We start from the raw sequence: 22823 nt of genomic DNA, 5'->3' as shown, positions 1-22823 counted from the left end.
AACTTCACAACAAACTCCGTGAGTTGACTTCGCAGAAACGAAACCGGGTGCCGCTGCTTCGGCTCTGCAGTCTTTAGTGTTAGCTGGGCTGCTAACTTTACTAGCTTTGTTACAGCAGTCAAACACACTGCACTCCTTTAGCTTCACGCTATGCACGCGCTCCAAGTGTTTGGTGATGTTGCTTAACCCGAATTCCCACTGGATACTGTCCGCTGTATTACGGCTCCGATCCGGCTTTGCTCCGCCGTCCCCCGTCTGCTAAATCCCACCGGTTGGTTTTGATAGCGCAGTAACGTTAATCTACGGCAGACAGCTGCTGTCGAGGCCGCGGAGTTTCCGCGATAATCACATAATCACTCACGACCGCAGTTATAGGTATGTGTTTTAAAAACAACTACAGAAAGTGTTCCCAACCAAAGGACATTAGAAGATCTTGTGTTTGTCTCTTTTTGAGAATTGTGTTTTTAAACTCAAATTACATGTAGTAGTATTGATAAGTATCAGTACCGATAAGGAGTATCGGTATGGATAAAATCCTAACGATATCCATCCCTAATGACAGTAAATGAAAAGACTTAGGATTTTGGACAGTTGGTTTGACAAAAGAAGTGAAGACAATGGGTGCTGGGGAATTGTGACTAGCTGATTCACATTTGCAGTAAAAATGAAAATCTGGTCAGCATTTACAATAACCAGAAATTAAGTTTCACTAAATACAATTCATTCAAAGTAATATAGTGACTTATTATGGGATACTTCACTGCACAAAATTTTGGAGGCAAATATTGTACTTTTTATATTGTATTGCACTATGTTTGAGACTATTTAGTTTGCAGATTCAGCTTATTATTTAAAAGAATATTTACAGATTCAGATGATTGGACAAATGCTAAATATAGGACCCGATAATCAGCCAATCCTAATCATGTGTACCTTCATTAATATCCAATTCCAAAATTTATGTTCGAGTGATAGTGTTGAAATACACAACAAAACATACTGTATGATCAAGGTGAATTGGTCTGTTCAGAGATCTGATCCAGAGATTGTCATGTTTTAATACTTTATACAACTGAATGACAGCCAAGTTTATATCTGGTAGGTTTATATCAACAATTACTGGGATACACTCCATAAAGTTTAGTTGTGGCATTACTCATTTAAATCTTCTCATGTGTTTGACCTGTGTAGGTGAGTTTACCCATGAGATGCAAGTGCGTTTCCGCCAGGAGATGGAGAAAGAGAAGAAGGTAGAGGCGTGGAAGGAAAAGTTTTTTGAAGAGTACCATGGGCAAAAGTAAGAGCCAATCCATTTCATCCATGTCTGAATTTACTCTTCACACAACAGTCCTATTAGCTCTTGCCATATTTTATGATGGTTCATTGGAAGTAGGAATATATTTTGAACATGTATGAGGATGGATGGAACATTCATTGCAAAAGTATTAATTGGGAAAATCGCATGTTATAAGTCAGCTATTTCCATCCCCTTGTATGACCTTTATCAGTCATGGTCATTGTGATATGCAGACAAATGTGATTGTTTCCACAATGTTCTAAAACATAGTTGATGTGTCTGCAGGTCTGGTCTGACCCAAGAGGAATCTTTGAAGCTTACTATGAGTGAAGCCAGTGAAGTTGCAGCCAGTGTGCTGGACAGTGATGTGGCAGTCGTTGCAACTGGTGCCCCCAAGAGGCGCACTGTGGGTCGGAGGAGGAGAGACGGAAGGATGAGGAGACGCACGCGGGCTGACCTGCGTCGCAGGGCCCGCCGGACTCTCTGCAAGGCCCCTCCTCCAGCCCTGCAGACTTCAGAAGCAGCTGAGGCCAGCCCTGCACTGGACATCTCAGCAGCCTCTATTGGCTCTCCCATGTCTGACAACACTGTAGTTCAAGGTGAGGTGGTGCTGCAGGCCGAGTGTGGTGTGGAGCTCCCAGCTGACAATGCTTCCATAGAGCCAAAGCCCTCTCCCACTCCAGAGCCAGTCACAGTTCCCACTCCCACTCCCACTCCTACTCCTACTCCCACACCAACTCCCAGCCCAAGTCCCAGCCCAGCTTCCACCAGCGCAAATGAAGAGCCCGAAGTTACAGCCCGTCTGCTCCCAGAGGAGGCTGCCCCTGTACTGGCTTCCACCTCCTCCCCCTCCTCCTCCTCCTCCTCTTCTTCTTCATCTGCCTCCTCACCTGCCTCCTCACCCTCCACACCTTCTGACAGACAGGGGGCTTTTGCTGCAGGCCTGGACTCTTCTTCTTCTTCCTCAGCCTCCTCCAGTGCAGCAGTCGCAGCCGATCCCCTCGATGACACTGCTTCCGTGGTCACCTCTATCACAGGGGGTACTGCCACTAGCAGCCGTGAGAGCAGCCCTTCAGCCAGCCCAGCCAGCACCCCTGTACCTAGCTCCCAGCTCAAGGAGCAGAAGAGAAGGCCAGATGAGACTCAGGCCTTCTCCAGCTTCCCCGAAAAGAGGCCACGGCTCGACGACCGTCAGTCCTTTCGTACCACAATTGACAGTGTCCGTTCGGAGAAGCCGCAGCCGACAACAGAAGAGCCCAAGGTGCCGCCCATCAGGGTAAGACTTTGTTGCTTAAACCTAAGAGCTCCAAAGCTTGTCATCTGTAAACAAAATAATTTGCCTGTTGAGATGTTCTAGTTACAGTTTGACCAACTGCCCTTGTTTCTCTGTCCCAGATTCAGCTGTCCAGAATCAAACCTCCCTGGGTCAAAGGGCACCCCACCTACCAGATCTGCCCCCGCATCGTGCCGCCCAGCGAGGGCTCGCGGCGGTCGGGGACAGGGGGAGCGCGCACCCTGGCAGACATCAAAGCCCGCGCCCAGCAAGCCAGGGCTCAGCGCGAGGCCGCTGCTGCTGTTGCAGCCACTAGCGAAGGGGCAGGGCCGACAGGGGTCAGGCTGCGGCCTGCTGCTGGGCTACCGGATAGCAGCAATGGACGACGAGCGCGAGAGCATCCAGGACCTATCGAGCCCGGAGGAGGAGGAGGAGGAGGAGGAGGAGGAGGAGGAGGAAGTGGAAGAAGGGGAGGTTGTGGGATGGAGGAGCAGGGATCGTCTTCAGGCATTAATTCGTCTGGAACACAACTACAGCTTCTCAGTGTAGACCCCACACCTCAGCCTTCCCCTTCATTGTCCACTACCTCAACCTCCATGTCCTTGGAACCCCCACAGACACCAAGCCCTGCCCTAGAGGAAGCAGCTGAGGGGCCAGATGTTGGAGAGGAAATACAGGCAACAACAGCCAGTGTCCAGAGCTCCTCCAATGGGCTCACAGACAAGGCATCTGATGTACTCTCTCCAGAGCCTGACACTGTATCTGAGTCTTTGGCTAACCAGTCAGAAAGGCAAAGCAAGGTGCCAGACTCTGCTATTGTTGTCTCTGAGAGGGCAGACCAGGGACGTGAAAAACCCTCGCTGGCCCCAACCTCCATCCCAGATTCCCTTCCCAGGTTTGGGGCTCAGGGTGTGGATGTCATTCAAACGCTGGCCAGCTCCTGTCAGTCAAAAGAGCCGGTAAAAGTGAAGGAGGCTGGACTGGGTGGTGTTATACAACATGGTTCCCACCACGTCGACCCCCAGGAAGTGTTTTCTCACTCACCTACAGAGAAACGACAACCCTCTTCCCAACATGTGGAGTCCTCTGGTGGAGAGAAGGAAGACGAGGCTGGGACCCATAGTGACTCCACAGAAACTGCTTCAGACTGTGAGAATGAGAGCCAAGAGGATGAACAGCAGCCTGACCAGGACTGGTGCCCCCAACTCAATACCAAGAGAAATGGCCAGCTGGTCATCTGCAGCCCTCCTTCTCAGAACCAGCAGCCAGTCATTCAGGCCCATGTGTCCAGCCGCCAAGGTCAGACCGTCATTCAGCCCTGCTTCCCCAATGGCCTGCCTCACCCTCAGCACAGCTGCCTGCCCTCCCAAGAACACCATTCTCTTCACACGGTCCATCCACGGGGGATTCGGGACACCAACATTGTGGTCAAAATGGAGTCCGGAGATGATTGTAGAGTCTCCAGGCAGAGCTCGGCTGAAGAGGAGTGTCATGGAGGTTTAAAGCCTGCTGTCACTCACCTGAATGCTGCAGCTGCCTCCAAGAGACTGGCCAGCTCAGCCAGACCTCTGTCCAGTGTGGAGGTCAACAACCCTTTGGTCACTCAGCTACTACAGGGCAGCCTGCCCCTGGAGAAAGTTCTACCCTCACACTCTGCTAACAGGCTGGAGATCAACCGATTGCCAGGACCCCAACCCAGACCTCAAGTGTCACGGACCCCGGGGTCACACAACAGGACTGAGGTCTCAGCCCAGTCCCCTAGCCCAGAACTCACTGCACCCTCTCAAATCCACAAGAAGTCTCCACCAGGTCGCCCAGTCTCCTGTGTGAGGGAGGCTGCAACCTTACCACAGTATCAGCCCCAGCAGGCCCCCGGGGCTGTCCCGGTGATCACCTCTCTACCCCCCTCTTCATCCTCCTCCACCTCTTTGACATATAGAAGTAAGTCAGATATTAGCTCTCAGACGACCGTGTCTGCAGTTATCAAAGACTCTCATGGTCCTCAGTCCTCACAGGGCACCACTCCAGACAGGCCCCAGCCATTGCACCGAACCATGCCTAATGGCCCCCCTGCTCCCCATGCAGACCCCTGTCCCACAGAGGTCTTGCCTACTATTAAGATTAACTGGAGGCCCCCACAGTCCCAGCTCTCCCACCTTCACCAGCAGCTGTCTCCTGCACCCACTGTGAAGAATGAAGTTGGTGCACGGCCCTCTTGCCAGGCTCTTGGGAAATCTTCTCCCACCAAACTAATGAGTGTTACCAAAAAAGAGCCTGGGAGCTCTGTGGACAGCTACCTGAGTGGCGGGGCAATGGAGGGACTCCTCAACATGGAGATGACTTTAGCCAGGATGGCAAAGAAGGAGCATGGCAAAGCATCCTACTCCACTGGCTCGCCTTCATCCTCTTCTCCTTCACCTTCCTCGTCTGTGTCCTCCCTTCCCTTCCAGTTGTATGGGAAGCTCCCCAAGCAAGGTGGAGGTGTCGGAGGAGTAAGCTACACAGGCAATGTGTCAGTAATGGACAATGGCGGTTTCTCCAGGAGCATGGCGGACGGTGTTCTCCAGCTGCGGCCCCGCTTGGCTACTGGCCAAACCACCCTCAGCATCCAGGCCTTTACTGACAGTACGGCAGAAGAGGTGGCGCTCAAGTGCTCGTGCCGCCTCAAAGCCATGATCATGTGCCAAGGCTGCGGTGCCTTCTGCCATGATGATTGCATCGGGCCTTCCAAACTATGTGTGTCATGTCTGGTGGTCAGATAGTATGTTGAAGCCCCTGTGCACTGTAGGACTGGTATCTGTACAGTATCAGCCGCAGGACTTCTGGGGAGTGTACAGTAACCTGATTAGGGTAGAACACACACAGGAGGAGCCTGACAGGCAAGATTCGCCTTGTAAAATATATTTGGTCTGTATTTTTTGTTGTTGCAGATTTTCAGATTTTTTAGCTGTACTGATATTATTATTGTTATTATTATTGTTATTATTATTGCTATTATTATTATTGTGAATTTGGGGCATGATTGATTGTAAATTGTGCCTTTTTTTGTTTTCTCTCCTCAAAAACATTTACCTCATCTTATCTTGCTCCACCTGTCATCATTTGGTGGCCATCATTGTTTTGGTCCCTTGTTTACTCAACAAACGGGGGCTTATTGTTGTCTCCTTGCGCAAAGAAGTATTTTTTTAACCATTAAAATGATTAAATGACTTTGTTTCACTGGTTTTGTTTCTGGACACATTTCTGAGTTCCTTAAAATCTCTTCTGTACTTACAGTTTAGTGGAAGGGTTGATTGAGCATTGAGCAGTGATAGGGTCCCTAACATTTTTCTTCTATGATTTTTATAATCATTTTATCATTTACATTTAAGAATATCTTTTTAGTGTTGGTCAGTTGTGTTGGAAATAATAGTACTGTGTTGAAGAAAGTGAGAGAAGTTCAAAATCCTTTTATTAGCTTTTGTTTCCATACACGTAGATGCACATTATATTCCAAATCAAAACATGAAGAAAAATTTATCAAATGTGCTACTACTTTACAGAAAGAGAAGAAAAAGGAATATTAGGCTGTTCAAAAATATAGTAGTGTCTGCATTTTACTTTACACACTCAAACATCTCTATAAAAGCAAGGAATCAGTCCTGTTCTGTGCATCTAAATGACTGTTGTGGATTAATTAAGTCTGTTCGGGTCTGAGGAGATCCGGATACGTGAGGACAACAAAGTGGAATCGGAATCTGTGGATGTTCGTGTGTATGTTAAAAGACCTCAGCCTCCTGAGGAAAAAGAGTCGACTTTGGCCCTTTTTGTAAACCGCCTCAGTATTTCTTGTCCAGTCCAGCTTATTATTAAAGTACACCCCTAGATATTTATATACCTCAGCAGTGTCCACAGGGACACCCTGGATGGAAACAGGGGTCACTTTTGTTTTCACCCCCCTCAGATCCACTATGAGCTCCTTTGTTTTTGTCATGTTGAGCTGCAAATGATTCTGTTCACTCCAAGTGACAAAGTTACCCACAACAGTCCTGTGTTCATTCTCATCACCCTTCTCAATGCAGCCAGCTATTGCTGAATCATCAGAAAACTTGTGAAGGAGGCAAGACTGAGTGCAGTAGTTGAAGTCAGAAGTGAATAGGGTGAAGAGAAAGGGAGAGAGGACAGTCCCCTGTGGGGCCCCAGTGTTGCTGACCACACTGTCAGACACAGTTCTGTAGGCGTACATACTGTGGTCTGCCCATCAGGTAATCAACAATCCAGGACACGATGGGGGCATCAACCTGCATGGCAGCCATCTTCTCACCCAGTAGAGCAGGACAGATGGTGTTGAAAGCACTGGAGAAGTCAGGAACATGACTCTCACAGTGCTCGCCGGCTTGTCCAGATGAGTGTAGACTCTGTTCAGCAGGTAGATGATGCTGCCTGTAGAGGTGACAGTTGGGGGAGAGGTGAGGTCCTCAGGTTGTGGAGGTCATGATGCAGAGTAGGGGGGAGGGGTGGAGTAGGTGGATGTGAATTGAGGTGGAGGGGGGCAGACAAGGGGTCTGTAAGGAGGAGTATGGGGAGGTAAAGTGGCAGTTGTTGTTGGGCAGCCAGCGGCAGAGTCTTGTGGGAGAGGAGCCGCAGTATCAAACCTATTGAAAAATAGGTTCAGCTCATTGGCCCAGTCCACACGGCCCTCCAACCCCACGCTACCAGTCTTCTGGAACCCAGTGATGGTTCTCATGCCACTCCACACATCCCTCATGTTGTTTCGTTTGAGTTTACTCTCCAGCTTTCTCTTGTGATTGTCTTTAGCCTCCCTGATGTTAAGTTTGAGTGCCCCCTGCACTCTCCTCACCTCATCACGGTTGCCCTCTCTGAACGCCCTCTTCTTCTCATTCAGGATGACCGTAATGTCCTTAGTGATCCGAGGTTTATTGTTAGTGTAACAGGTTACAGTCCGAGCAGGGACATTGCAGTCCACACAGGAGTTTATGTATGTCAGTTATTTCAAAGCAGCCCTGCAGTGCCTCCTCCTCCGACCACCTCCTCACAGTCCTTGTGGTCGTAGGCTTCCTCTTCACCAGAGGCACATAGCAGGGTTTGAGGTGACCCATGTTGTGATCTGACCTGCCCAGAGGAGGGAGAGAAGAGGAGATGTGTGCATCCATGTAGGCATACATAAGGTCCAGGGTCCTCTCCTCTCTGGTAGGACGTCTCACCTATTGTTAAAATATCGGCAGAACTGTATCCATGGTGACGTGGTTAAAGTCTCCCGACATGATGATGTGGGCACTGGGGTGTTTAGTTTGAAGCTTGGAGATGCTGGTGTGTATGGTGCTGCAGGCAGATGTTGGGTTTGCAGAGGGAGGGATGTACAGGACAACAACAGGACACACGGGATCTCTCTAGGCAGAAGATATGGACGGAGTCCAACGGCAAGCAGTTCAACATCTGGGCTACAGAGCTGTTATTTAATTGTGATGTGACCAGGATTACACCATCTGCTATTCACTGGAACGGCAAGCCCCCCTCCTTTCCACTTACTGCTGTCAGTACAATCCCAGTCCCAAAAACACAAAAACTCTGTAAAACAACCTCGTTAGAGAGGGCAGGACTTCACAGATTAACAGTGAAGAAACAATGACGAACAAAAAGGGAAAAAAAGTTAAAAGTTCAAAAAGCAAACTCAAAGGCTGGAGCAACGTAACAGGCAGCCTGCAGCTTTTCACGCATGCGCACTAAAAAATATATACAATATATTCATTTATCTAAAGCATTTCTCCATTCACATACAAATATGGTCTGTAATAGTTCTGTATAAATATTCAGATTTTTAACAAAATACAATATAGGTCGTTAGAGACTTTGCCACGGACACATTGGTCCCAGCTTTGCAGACAGTTCACTCTGCCTCTCACTGTTCACGACCCTGGCGAAAACACGGGTACTTTTTCCGCATTTTGTCTGTAAATGCGTTTCGGCATTTCTCCCTTTTCTCTCGCTCACCAGCAGACAGTGCAGGCGTGCGGCGAACTGAGAGCAGCAGAGAGAAGTGATGCGCTGCACGGTTTTATAATGAATGAATACACGTTCCGGGGTTCACAGCGTGTTTCCAAAATGCACCATTGAACGTGTATGGTAAATACGATGGTCTGTGATGCGAAGATAAAGTACACGCTAAACAAACTCAAAACCCCGGCAATTTTTTTTTATAAACTCCCCCCGGACAGGCCGGACAGAGAAGAAAGAAAAAGTTTTTTAGTTTAATGAGTGAAAACAATGAGGAGATGCTGAGTGTGCAGCAGGCAGTGCAGCTCTTCATTCAGCTGGATGGAGCTCAGGCAGACCTGAGCACTGCCTGCATTAAATGTAAATAGTATTATGTTATTAGTAACATATTTGTGGTTTTCACAGTAAAAAAAACCTTTTTTGTGATTTTAGGTCCATTGTGTTAATACAGTGTGTCAAAATTAAAAAAATAACTGTACAGTCACACATGTGAGGTTGTGCTGAAAATAATGACACCAAGTAAACAGTTTTTAAGGTGAAATATAAAGGCAAAATCAAAAATAGTCAAAAACAGCTAATTATCAGTGGAATATCAGATTTTACAACAAACCTAAACATCTCTGATGTCCCAACTTCAAACACAGCCTCATTTGGTCATCCGTGAAAAAGCTACTTATCCTCCCACTTTTCTATAGGAATACATACTTCCTACAGGCACTGCACTAGTTTACTGTAAAAACTGAAAAATACTAGAAGATTTAGCTTTCCTGGGAATAACTGAGTTAATATTTGCTTTTATAACCAAATATATATTTCTGAGAACTGCTTTCCATCTGTGTTGCATGGAGTCGACCAACTTCTGGCACCTGTGAAAAGGTATTTCAGCCCAGTGCGATTGGATTATTCTTCTACAATTCTTCTGCATTCCTTGGTTTTGAATCAGAAACAGCATTTTTGATGTCACCCCACAAGTTTTCTACTGGATTATGGTCTGGGGAATGGGCTTGCCACTCCATAACCTTAATATTGTTGGTCTGGAACCAAGCTGCTGCTCTCTTACTGGTGTGTTTGGGGTTTGTCTAGTTAAAACACATTTCAAGGGCATTTCATTTTCAGCATTAGGCAAAATGACCTCTTCAAGTATTCTTATGTATTCAAACTGATCCACGATCCCTGGCGTGTGATAAATAGGCCTGACACCGTGGTATGAGAAACATCCCTTGATCGTGATGCTTGTGCCACCATGCTTGACTGTCTTCACAGTGAACTGTGGTTTGAATTCAGTGTTTGGGGGGGACAAAGTGTCTGCAGCCCCTAGACCCAAAAAGAATGTTGCTTTCATCAGTCCACAAAAAGTTGTGCCATTTCTTTTAAGACAGAATTTTCTGCACTTCTTTATATGTTTTCCCCTATCCAATCAACTCTTAAGTCAAAGTACACTGTTCTTCTGAACAATGTCTGGAATGACCCCTTTTACTCAGATTTTCAGAGAGAAATGCACTATAACCAGCATGTATAACATTTGCTGCCTTCTTCCTTAAATAAGGGCCACATGTTTGACACCTTTGATCACAGAAAGAATGACCTCACCAATTGAAATTCACATTGCTGTTATTATTACAAAATGTGTGTTCTCTACCCCTGCACATGCTGGAACGCCACTACAGTGGAGGGATTGTGTGTAGAAACATCTGCACCAAGTCTGGACTGGATCCTCCAAGTTTAGATGAGATACACTGCAAATAAGGTAGGTGGTAATACAGATATGTATTGTAATGCATGGTACAACATCAAGACAAAGGTATTATTTATGAGAAGCTGCGCATATTAGGGGTGGACTGATCGATCCAAATATCGATAGTATTTATACCAAACTGAGTATTGGTATCGGATCAATTCAAGCGTGATGAAATCGATATTTTTGTTGTAGTTTCTCTTCTATAAGTTCAGCAAATCACTCAAATTTCTTCACAGAGTTTGTGTGAGCGCAGCGCTCCTCTCCACCTCTTCCACTCCGCTCACTCAGGTTCACTTCACAGGTAGCATTTTCTAGAGGTGAATGTTATTTACAGCATTAATTAATGTTGTAACTGGTGGTCAGAGATGTAATTTTAGCAGAGTGATTAAACTATTATTCAGACAATTGAAATAAACTGTTTTACTGGAACTCAAAAATATATGTTTATATTTAGATATATAGCCTACCTCAAACCTGAAGTATGAACATGGCAGAGTATAATAATCCTTTTGTGTATCTGTTGAAGGAACATTAGTATTCCTATTTTGGCTACATGCAGATAGGTTATAGATTCAATTATGTTAAAAATTATTTTCTTATTTGGCTAAAATCTTTGTCCTGTGTTTTATTATTATCATAATCATGATCAACTCATTAAAGGCAAAGGTACAAAATCATTCAATGATCAGTAATTTTCAAGTAAAAAGTATCAGTATCAGTATCAGCAGTACTGGACCTGTAATTACTTGATATCAGATCGATACCAAAATTTGCAATATCGCCCACCGCACATGTCCTTCAATGGCCACCAAGTTAGCTCAGATGTCTATGAACATTCCCAGCACTTGAATTACTTTCACCACATGCTGTGAGTATTGTTTATATTCTGAGGCCAACAAAGACCGAATGAAACCTGTATGGGAGAGCTAAACGTATATCTTGGGAGAGAGTTTACCCACAGCAACAAATGACATATAGATAAAGGCTATTTTAGTACAAGAACTTGTATCCATCAGTTCTACATCTTACTATGTAAGTATGAGTCAATACAAATATACAGTCCACATTTACAGCGGGTTAACCTTTATTTCAAGAGCAACTTAAAGACTAAACAGCCATCATTAACACATAGACAATACAAAATAAATATTCACCATCACTTTGTTCTTCACCAAATAAATAACCAATATATGCAGCTCAATATTCCCAGTGTATTGCAATGTACTCAAAATAGTTTGGGAAAATAAAAAGGAAAATCATATAAACAGAAGCACCAAAAAAAGATTTTTAGAAAATTATTAAAAAACTTTAGTTACAAAATATTTGCACTTAAAAAGATCCCAGTATTTTTAAATTAATAAGATATATAAAACAATTTATAGTTGATATCTTAAAATATTTCCTCATTGTTAAACAATGGAGAGGAAATTAATCCGTTCTCATGGTTACTGTTTAAAATCTTCTCAGGTAGCATTTTGGAAAAAAAAAAAATGTAAATAGATAATGAATAATAAATAGGCAAACATAAAAAAATAAAACAGCAGACATGAATAAATACGTTGTTATTAAACCAACATTTGCAAAAGAAGAATAGTTACACAGCAATAGTAAGAATGAAGCTACAAACTAGTCCTGGAGGTGCAACACCAATATGCTCATATAGAATACTATTAACATTATTGAGTGGAGGTGGGATATGTTCACTAACTAAGAGATTCTATTTGCCCAGGCTGTATATTGAACTCCTGACTTTGTTCTGCACTCTCTGTGCCTGTCAGTGGATACCTTGTGATGCCTTTGCTTACAGCAACAGTTTGAGTCCAGTGTGCTACTACACACTCAACACCCACACCCTAATCTGTTCACGATCACACCATCATAAAGCAACATGCAAACAGCAAACAAATGCTGAGAACAGATGACAAAGTTCCAAATGAGAAAAAATAATTGCATACAGTATCTAAAGGGTTTGGAGGGAAAAAAAGATTTCTGTTTTCACTGTGATGCCCGCCCTGTGTCCTGCTGTTCGTCACACCTCGATGCCCTTCACCGCCTGGTTGATGGACTCGAGCAGAGCCCGGTTCTCGGGGTTCTGGTAGCAGTCTTTATTAGTAAACATGTGGGTGAGGGTTTCTACATAGCTGTCGAAGTTCTGCTCTGACAACGGCTCCTGCTGAACACACAGAAAATTAGATGTCAGAAAATTCCAAATCCTGTCAGTTAAGTCTTGATTTACCTTTTCTACACAGTTTGCCATAGGAGCCTAAATGTGCTACTAGTGACTGAAATGCCCCAACTCATGGCTTTCCGGAAACTCAGAGAGGACTCCATTGGCGGCTGCTAACAGCTGGCAAGTTATGATTGGTAGCCACATGCACACGTGGGGTTTCCATGCTAGTTAAACTGAGTCATACCTGCCAACATTTAGGTTTTGAGACCTGCCAAAAGTAATTGGGCTGTACTGAGAGTGGTTGTGCCTCAGAGCTCTTCCAAACAGCCAGTAACCCTATGCTTTAAAAAGAACCGAGGACATGGAATATAGACCTGCTATACAGCACCAGGGTGGCAATACAGATAGAGGCTCGACAGGTGAACCAATTATCTACTCTGGGAAACAGCTGCACTTGTTTGCTGAGAACAGCAAACACACAGCTCAGAGGAAGACGGCCTTCAATGTTTCTCCTGCATCCAGCAACTTTCATGGTAACCATCGCAAAGGAAATCATGTGGAGGAGGTAGAAATATTTGTGAACAGCCCCAAGCTGGACCTTCTGCCGGCCCACACTTAGGGCTGCATCCTATAACATGTAGGCTGGACGAGAAGGAAAACTCTGATAAATATGTTTACCATCAACGATGATTGGGATATTCACATGAAGCATGGTGAATTTCTCCTTGAATAATTTTTGTGCTCTCACCATGGCCGGCAGGTGGATGTTTGCCAGGCTGCGGATCAGGGCCTGACTCAGGCCGGACAGTTCCAGGAACAGGGCCTCATTCCTCTCCTCGATTTGTTTGTTCTCCTCCTCCATGTTCTTCAGGTTCTTCTCCATTGAGGAAATCTGTGGCAGAGACAGTCACAGTCCTGAGGCAGCAACACAGTGAGCATCTGCCATTATTCTAATGTAGAAAAGCCATAAACTGGTGAAAGACCAAACTGCCAGAAAGCAGAACAGTTCGGGAGTTAGAAATATTTAAAGGACGGTTACAACTACGCTTCAATAAAATCTGTATAAGTTCAATAGACAAACAATTTAAAAAAACAATATTTGGCACCTGTGGCAACATGATATATCGCTACCTGTTGTGATACAGTATGTTGCAGGATCAATACATCGTCCCTCCCCTTACTGGTCTGTAAGGGGAGGGACAACTTACACAGATTTTTCTCTGCAGCCATGTATTGCCTCTGCTTGATCTTAAGCCTCCCATCAAATGGCAGTGTCTCCGCAACATACAGAATTTTGAGTGTGTCATTCTCACCCTGCTGGGATCAGTGCAGTGATCTGAGCAGCTGAGCTCACCTGAGTGTGCAGATTCATCATGTCAGCCTCCATTTCTGAGTTGGACTCACTCAGCTCATTGATCTCCTTGTTGAGCTGCTTAATGTCCTCGTCGTTGTCCAGAACTGAGAGAGAGCACCAACACACAGCAGAAGAATATCAAGACAACCACCAACCCTACCTACTCTGGCTTTCAAAGTTCCATTACAACCATCACTTATTTTTATGGGCTTGAATTTGTGTTGTAGCGTCAGCTTATTAAACTGTAGATAACATCACTTCTGGGCTCTTATGTCTGAGTCTGTGCATGTTCAGTGTTCAATGTTGCTGTCCCTGACAAATCTGTTTGTTTTCTTTAAATAGTTCAATGTGTCTATGTCTTAGTATTAGTAGTTATAGTCTCAGTCATGGGACATGCACTTGGGAAAGTACAGCCTCTTACCATCACTGGCTCTGAACTTTGCAGTGATATATTCGTCTCCAGGGAACTTGGATCTCTTCTTATTTGCTGATGCTCTGGGACAACCTGACAGACTGAGAGGAGAAGCTGGTGAGAATCAAGAGCTCATGAAGGATAAAATCCATCACACTGCGAAATTTGCTTTCCACTATACAGTGTATGAGTTAATACATTTACAGTATATACAGTGATGGAAAACATGACCACAGTAGAGGGGAAGGTTAATCGGCATGAATCTGCCTCACAGTCTTTGAGATAACATTGGTTTCTTGTGCTGAAGTCCAGATATTTAGGATACCTGCGGTGTGTCAGGAAGCTTCCATTTGCATGTCCAGAGCCGTCGCAGCCTGGTGTTGGGCAGGTAGGGCCCTCTGTCTTGAAGGCCTTCCAGGAGAAGGGAGTGCCGTTTAAAAGACCTTCCTTCTGCCGGCGTGCTGCCAGTGGACAGCCATAGGCACTGCGGTGGGTGGCATACTTCCCACTGATGTGGCCAAGACTGTCACAGCCAGGAACTGGACACCTAGACACGGGTAGAAAGCACTGTCTGACTGGTTTGACCCTCACTGATAAAGAGTGGAAATGGAGGTGTGAAGAGGCTGGCACAAGTGAGACACATGTTTACATTTCAGAATATTAATAGAGGGGCAGTGACCCTTCCTGTGGTCCACCATGGGGCTGTAATTCAGAAAAAAAACATGTATGGTATTGAATGGAGGGAGACAAACCAATGTTTGATCCCATTTGAATTGAACCATGAAGTACACATATGATGTTTGTCAATTAAAAAGATACATTTTCAACTTGGGAAGATTACTGTCATAAAACTAATGAAATATAAGACTGTGAAGATACATTACTAGACAGACTACACACCCAACACTCATGTTACGTTGCTGGGGTTGTCTCATTGAAGATTCACCAAACCAATAAGTGAAACCTTGTAGTCGGCCCCTGACACAGAACCGACAAACTCTTCTATCACATAACTGCAGCTTTCAATATGGCTAGACTTACTGGGATTTCTAGCTTTTTCAAAGTTTTTTCTGTGCTGAGCTGACAGCCAGGCTTGTGTTGGTGTCATATATTGCCATTACGTCACATAACATGTAATGGCATTTTACTATTTTTACCATAACTGCAACTTTATTGACTTTAAAAATTATCTTTTTTGTCAAACCTTTCATGTTGCTCAATTCAAGTGGTTTCAAATGTATTTGTCTCTTTTCATTGACTAGTGTACTGTTTCTTTCTGAAATTTGGGTTTCTTTATTGTGTTCAAGCACTGATGTGTTTACCTGGATCAGTTACCCACGTGCCTGCCTGCCAATCTGCCAGCTTTTACCTGACAGTAAGTTATATCATCAATAATCGCTGGTGTCCTCCATCAGTGTTTGGGTCCCATCCTCATACCATTAATGGTGCAATTTCTAGAAATGACCAGAATTGGAAGGTAGCTCCAAAACTATAGGGGGCAGCATAACCACTGCCTGCTGCTCACTCAACTCACCTTGCTGCTCTATGCAGTAGCTACTTTGGCTGTAGTGACTAGCACTCAATTAACCGTGGAGCTAAGTGGCTTTATAACCTGAATGAAATCTCCTGCACTGCAACCTCAGATAATTATAGGATAAGGATTTAAGGTTTGACAGAGACATGTTATGAAGTCTGGAAGTGATGACATATATTTTCATTCTGTACATGTTTTACCTCTGGACTGTTTCACACCACAGAATTACTTGAATTGTTTAGATCACATGAGTAAAACAACCACCAGTGGAATCTAAATCAACTTTAATCCTGGTACAGCCATGGGACATTGGCAGTCTACTACTTTATATGCATTGCTTGGTCATTAATGTGCTAATGTTGCTCACCTTAACAGCTCAGAGTCTTCCTTGTCATCCTTAGTGGGAGTTGATTTGACCCCACCCTTCTTGGCTCGTGGGCATCCGGACAGACTGGCAGAGATGAGCAGAGAGGATGAATCACAGTATCTGGCTGTACAGAGTAACTGATGGTACAACCGGCAGAACAGGAGAAGGGCTCCTACCTTCTGTGTGAAGCGTAGTTTCCAGTGATGTGGCCTGACCCGTCACAGCCCGGAGTCGGACACCTGAGACACACACAGACGTTCTCTCACTCTACAGGCTTACATTATAAGCAGACTGCAGGTAGAAGCCAGTTTTCCTCACTAAATATTTAGGGCTCATTGTTTTGGTTTGGATTTTTCAGTATTGGTCTTAATAATGATTGATGTTAACTATTGTATATTAGTGTTAAAAGGAGAGCAGGGACAGAGCTGCAGACTCAGTGAACATGTTGGAGGTGAGAGGCAGGAGAAAGCACACATACTTTAGTTCAGCTGTGTGGGCAGCCATGAGGGTCCGAAGTGATTTATCAGCAAGAGGACAGCCTGACAGACTGGAAGATAGGTTAGAGAGAGAACGTCAGAAAACCAGACTGAGAACAGGATGTCTGAGCATGAGTGGAAGAAAGAGCCAGAAACTAAACTGGACTACAGAGCCAAGAAGTAGAGTAATAGTTGGGCAGGACAAATAATGAATGTGTGTGTGTGTGTGTGTGTGTGTGTGTGTGTGTGTTTGTGTGCATGTGTGTGTGTGTGTGTGTGTGTGTGTGTGTGTGTGTGTGTGTGTGTGTGTGTGTGTGTGTGGGTGGGTGGGTGGAGTCATCGAAGCCAGAATGATATCAGATGTAAATGAGGTGTAAATCCTCTGGTAGGATTTTTGCGGTTCAAAATTTTGTTTTAATATCAGGTAAGAAATCCTCAACATTTTTCCTGGTCAGGTGGTACATAAAGAGACCAAAGGTCATGGGTGTACCTGATATTGCCGTGTTAGTGTTGTTCCTTAGAAATAATATTGCTCCAGGACAATCAATTCAACACACAAAACTGTGTCTATTCCTAACCTGGAGCAAGCTATCATGGCTGAGTGTGCTTTGTGCAGGATTGTCACTCAGAAGTTCAGGGTTCATTTCTTGTATTCTGTAATGTGTTACACAGTTATATTTATGTTTGTTTCTGTTTCCTCTCAGTTTTCTGTTGCTGCTTGCTTAGGTTTAGGCAACAAAAACACTTGGTAAGGTTGAGGCAACAAAAATACTTTGTTAGCTTTAGAGAACGTCAAAACTACGTTATCTGTAGGCAACAAAAATAATTTGCTAGGTGTAGGCAAGGAAAATACTTGGTAAGGTTTAAACCACTAAATTAATTGGTAAGGTTTAAACCACTAAAATACTTGGTTAGGTTTAGGCAACACAATTGTTGATTAGGTGTAGGCAAAAAAATTCTGTGTATGGTTGAGCAACAAAAAAGAAGTTTGGTTAAGACAAAAATACTTGGTAAGTTTTTGGCTGCAGAAATACTTAAGTTTTGGCTTAGGCAACAACAACAAAAAATGGTTATGTTCAAGCAACCAAAGTACTTAGGCTTAGGAAAACAAGGTTTGGGTTAAAATAAACCTGTTAACAATGTTGAACATGTCTTTCTTCATGTGCTCTTTTATCCTGAGTTGCTAAGCTATGACATTACAAAAAAATGATTGGTCAGTTTCAATGATGGCCCTGGAGCAAAATTAATTAGGGTTTTCTAGCTACAACACAAACACAGCAATATTATACCCTGCAACAGTCATTTTCCATGTCCAAATGACATGACTCAAGGGGCCAAATGTAAAAATGATGTGTATGCAGGATAAAACATGTGTATGCCTGTTCCCACACATAAACTGGTATTTATAAAGGAAGAATGGGGTGTGATATTGTGCATACTTTAAACCAGATAGCTGCAGGTAAAATGAAATATAAGGCAGTAAGACATTGTTTATGTTGTTTGCCAGTTTCACTGAGTGTGTTGTTATTTTTCAATCTACACAGATTTCAGTAAAATGTCACGTAGAGGTGCATTTATATGCATTTTATATAAATTATTTCTTTTTTATCTACATGGCTCTACCATTACTTCCCTGTTAATGATCTCTCCATTTGACCCTGAACAGTAAAGCACTTTGAATAGTCTGTTTCAATATGAGATCTACAGATTCATCATTAATATTATCCTTTGAAAATGTTATAATGATAAGTTAATACCACATTGATGATTTACAGGTACACCAAGCGGTACTAGAAATATTTTCAGCCATGCATGATGTTCACAAGCATTGACAGCTGTTCTGATGCTGTTGGAGAACCTCGCTAATGAGACACAGCCAGTTAAACTGCATTGTATTTATTCATTTCCACCTTTTTTCCCCCCATTTTTTTAGTAGCCAGGGCGGTGCTGTGCGATGACTATTGACTGTGACCATTCTCTGATGTCTGGGAGTGAGGTCATGGGTGTACAGTGTGAACAGGAGGAGGCTGAGCAAACAGCCCTGAGGGGCTCCAGTGTTGAGCACTACAGTAGCACAGGTATAAATGCCAAGCCAAACTGTCTGGGGTCTGCTTGAGAGGAACTCCGATATCCAGGTGCAGAGTGTTGTACTCAAGCTCAGAGTGTTAAGTTTTCCAATCAGCCTTATGGGTGAGATTGTGTTGAATGTCGAGCTGAAGTCAACAAACAGCATTGTGATGTAGCTGTTCTCCAGCTGTGTGAAGACTGAGTGGGTGAGTTGAGCTGAGTTATACATTCTCACCACACATCCTTCTTTTATAAATACCAGTTTATGTGTGGAAAGAAGTGTACAATATACATCATTAATAAAGTGGGCCCCTGGACACATGCATCTGAGCTACTTGCCATGTTAGAGAAACATTAAGGCAGTAAAGGCACTGATGTTACAGTAGCCCTCTGATTAGATGAAGGAGAAGGTGAACGATCTTCATCTTATTATTTTACTTTGACCAAAGTCATCTGAACACCTGTATATTAATCTGACAATATTTGGACCAATTGTAAAGAGAACTATAGGGCTTTTCAAACTGTGCTTAGTCCCTGTGCTTGGCACCGGGCTAAGAAAGCATTCACACTGGTACATTCCAATGTGGGCTAATGCCAACTTTAGCCTAGGGCTTGCTGGCCCTTATCCAGAACAGAGTTAACCCCGACTTTGTGGGGTTATCCCCAAACAATCAAATAAACCCTAAGAGTTACCAGTATGAAACAGGGCTGAAGAGGGTAAGACAACATTCAAAAATGTTAAGCTTAACTTGAAAGCACCTAACACAGGGCTGGTAGAAGTGCAATGTGAATCATACAGCCCTGGACTTTAACAATGGGTGTGTGAAAAGGGGCTGAGAATATGCAGTGTGAAAAGCCCTTATAAAGAAGTTTTTCCAACCATAAAAAACAAACTTCAAAGCCAAAGGCTTGTTTGTAGCTGACCTCCATACCGAGAAAACCCGTAAGCAGTAGTAATTACACCTACATAACTGCCACCTACATTCAGTAGAATGTGGCAGTAGTGATATTCACCTGGACAGAAATCAAATGCACTGGTGAGGACTAGCCTAATCAAGCACTGTGTTATGCTTATCTAATCTTATCCACAGGCTGGAATCGGGTTTGTTGAGTGTTTCCAGGAGGTAAGACTTTGTAGAGTTTAGTAGACTACTTCCATTGTTTTCACAAACAAAACTTAAAGGTCCAGTTTGAAAGAATTCCCAACTCAAAATCAAATACTGATGCTTTTGGGTGGCAGCTGACCCGACACAATCCCAAAGTGTCAGTATTTGATGAGTGTGGTGTGAGATAAAAAAAACAACTTTCTTCGGAAATTGGAACTTGTAAGGAACAGTTCCACCTAAAACTAAAATTAATTCATTATCTACTCACCCACATGCAGACGGAAACCTTGGTCAAGTTTCATAGTCCACAAAACATTTCTTCACAGCAAAACAGTGTTGCAGCGGCTGCAAGTGGCTGTAGACTCAAAACATGGCTCCACACAGCTTGTCTGGGCGTAATGCAAGTCTCTGGAAGCCCCATGATCCCAAATTGATTTGAAGAGACATAACTGACATCATCTTTCAGACCAAAACCATCACTGTAGCTGCTAAGCTAAAGGCACTCACACTGTCTTAAAGGAGAACTTCGGTCGATTTCAACATGCAGCTTTATCGCTCAAGCTACTCTTGACTTGCCAGTACCGAAGACGCGAACACATTTGGTCCAACCATTACAGGGCTCCGTGAATGGAGAGTTAGAATTGACAGCTAACAGCATGGGGTCAGAACTTTACACTGTGTTTTAAGCTTCTTAACATGCTCCACATCTCACCCCAAAAGTCATGCAACATCAGCAGACACCTTACAACACAGCACTGTAGTGTGTATGACTCAAAATGAATAAAAAAGTAGTTAAAACAGTGTGTTTGTGCAAGGAGCTACATACCGGTTTGTTTACATCTGTGTCCTCCGGTAGCTAGACCGAACTAGAACATCCATCGAGCGTGTGCTCAACAGGCTTAACAGGCTATTGTAAGGCTCATGGCTCATGACAGGTTGTAACATGGACATGTACATTATGAACAGAAAAACGAAAATGCTGTTATACGTTTCTGTCTGCAAAATGAAAGTTTCCATCTCTGCCAGTGAGGGAGTAAGCGCACGCTTGACGGATTGACTAGTTCGGTCTAGCTACCGGAAGACACGGACGTCAACAAACCGGTATGTAGCTTCTTGCACAAACACAGTTTTAACTCCTTTTTTTTTCATTTTGAGTCATACATGCTACAGTGCTGTGTTGTAAGGTGTCAGCTGATGTTCCATAACTTTTGGTGTGAGATTTGGAGCATGTTAAGACGCTTAAAACATAGTGTGAAGTTCTGACCCCATGCAGTTAGCTGTCAATGCTAACGCTCCGTTAACAGAGCCCTGTAATGGTTGGACCAAATGTGTTTGTGTCTTCGGTACTGGCAAGTCAAAGGGAGTTTGAGCAATGAAGCTGCATGTTTAAATCGACCAAAGTTCTCCTTTAAGTAGGTGCATGAGCACAATTACACATCAAGGGTGTAAATTATGTCTTTTCAAATCAATTTGCGACTTGGATTACACTGGGCAAGCTGCACGGAGCCACTTGTTCTCAAACAAGTCCCCGGCTACTTCAGTTGTTTGGGACAATGCTGTAACACTGTTTTGTTGTGAAACTGCATGACTTTTCATCAACACGGGGTAGAGGAGTTAATGACTCAGTTTGAAATGTATCCTTTCGAGGAGAAATGTGGTAAAATTGACAAATCCCTTTTTCCATAAAAAAAAGAAAAAAAAAAGATTCCAGTCAGAATCCATGTAAGGAGCATAGTTCAAAGTAATATCATACTTCAGCCACAACGAATGACCGTTTCACACCATAGATTTGTGAAGCAAACATACTTTGCTTATCTTGTCCAAGTCAGAGTTCAGGTCTTACCTTCGATGTGATGCGTAGTTGCCAGTGATGTGTCCACTTCCATCACAGCCTGGGGTAGGACATCTGGGGACAAAGACATGCACTCTGAGTTCATTGCGTTGGAAGAGGGTGCAATACTGACATTCAAGCTTTCAGAAGAATCTGAGTTTCTTCATGTTGATTGCTATAAATTGGATACTTGCATTAACAAGATGACATGAACATGGCATAATGGCACCTCTCAGACAGAGAATTACATCTCTGTCTGAGAGGTGTTTATCTATATTGGCTGACCCACCTGAACTCTACCCAGACTACCCAGTATCTTGAGTACATCCCTCAAACACCCATTTTACATTAATGAAAAACAGATTTGACTCTTCTAAAATAATAATATTTGCAGTTACATGTACTTTTCCACCTATATTCAGCTGAGCTTCACTGAGAGGAATGCTTTCTTTTTCAGGAAGGCTCTTATCACCTTCAGACAGTTAAACACATTTGCACTGTTACTTGGAAGCTGCTGAGTAACAACCATAGTCTGAGCTGACCACTGAGTAACTCCACTGAAGCCTTAAGCCATTAGGTTCCTTGCCACTACTGCCCAAACATTATTGATTTGTTTTCTGCTTTTGTGTGGCTCAACAATCTTATAAGGCCATATCTTCTTCTTCTTCTTCTTCTTCTTCTTCTTCTTCTTCTTCTTCTTCTTCTTCTTCTTCTTCTTCCCATAAGACTAGACACTGATTAGTGCATAGCTGCTGCTCAGTGGATTAATAACTAATTGCTCCCCTTGTTGTTACTTACTACTAATTGTTTTAAGTTAGTGTGACTAAATTGTTTTCTCAAGCTGCAACTTTAACTTTGTAAAAACCTGTGTGAAAACAGTTTTGTTGATGAATCACAAAAGTTCATTAATTATGTAAGTCAGGACAGCTATTGAATTTATAGTGCAGGGGTGAATGAATACAAGCTTCAGTTTAATGAAATGAATGGAATGGAGTTGACTTACACAAGAATCTCTTTTTTGTTGTCTTTGGGCTGAAACTTGACTTTGAAGCTGCTCGTGGTGACTTCACCGGGGTACTTCCTGTCCTCCAGGTTTTCCTGGTCCTCTTCCTCACCATCAGATGAGGTGTATGAGGGAGCCATATATTCCACCTAAACAAAGGTTAACCATTGGTTACCTCCACAAAGTGGCAAAATAATTACA

The 22823-nt window shown here is 43.6% G+C and overlaps 2 protein-coding genes and 1 long non-coding RNA gene across 8 annotated transcripts in view; 2 read left to right on the top strand and 1 right to left on the bottom strand.

The window, feature by feature from the left end:
* The window catches only part of asxl1 (ASXL transcriptional regulator 1), a 32227-nt gene extending 26447 nt beyond the window's left edge, over positions 1-5780 (top strand). For both annotated transcript variants that reach the window (XM_037104151.1, XM_037104150.1), the window contains exons 10-12: positions 1192-1297; positions 1583-2573; positions 2693-5780. In XM_037104151.1, coding sequence (XP_036960046.1) covers positions 1192-1297; positions 1583-2573; positions 2693-5332 — 3737 coding nt within the window. In that variant the 3' untranslated portion in view covers positions 5333-5780. The remainder of the gene's footprint in view (positions 1-1191; positions 1298-1582; positions 2574-2692) is intronic.
* Positions 5781-11782: 6002 nt separating this feature from the next.
* LOC119022815 (myelin transcription factor 1-like) overlaps positions 11783-22823 on the bottom strand; it is a 30857-nt gene continuing 19816 nt past the window's right edge. For 3 of the 5 annotated variants that reach the window (XM_037104155.1, XM_037104152.1, XM_037104153.1), the window contains exons 14-23: positions 22623-22771; positions 21632-21694; positions 16618-16686; positions 16316-16378; positions 16140-16223; positions 14564-14785; positions 14248-14339; positions 13827-13930; positions 13221-13364; positions 11783-12475 (exon numbers count right to left, since the gene is read on the bottom strand). In XM_037104155.1, the coding sequence (XP_036960050.1) occupies positions 12332-12475; positions 13221-13364; positions 13827-13930; positions 14248-14339; positions 14564-14785; positions 16140-16223; positions 16316-16378; positions 16618-16686; positions 21632-21694; positions 22623-22771 (1134 nt within the window). In that variant the 3' untranslated portion in view covers positions 11783-12331. The remainder of the gene's footprint in view (positions 12476-13220; positions 13365-13826; positions 13931-14247; positions 14340-14563; positions 14786-16139; positions 16224-16315; positions 16379-16617; positions 16687-21631; positions 21695-22622; positions 22772-22823) is intronic. The other 2 variants (XM_037104154.1, XM_037104156.1) reach the window with 2 other exon arrangements.
* On the top strand, positions 12870-13404 carry LOC119022836. Its single transcript, XR_005076080.1, has 2 exons — positions 12870-13109; positions 13233-13404. It is a non-coding gene; the product is annotated as an uncharacterized LOC119022836 (long non-coding RNA).

Source organism: Acanthopagrus latus, chromosome 7 (assembly GCF_904848185.1).
Source record: "Acanthopagrus latus isolate v.2019 chromosome 7, fAcaLat1.1, whole genome shotgun sequence".
NCBI classification, from domain to species: domain Eukaryota; kingdom Metazoa; phylum Chordata; class Actinopteri; order Spariformes; family Sparidae; genus Acanthopagrus; species Acanthopagrus latus.
The sequence above is the reverse complement of the archived record's forward strand: the minus strand, read 5'-3'. Positions and strand labels throughout refer to the sequence as shown.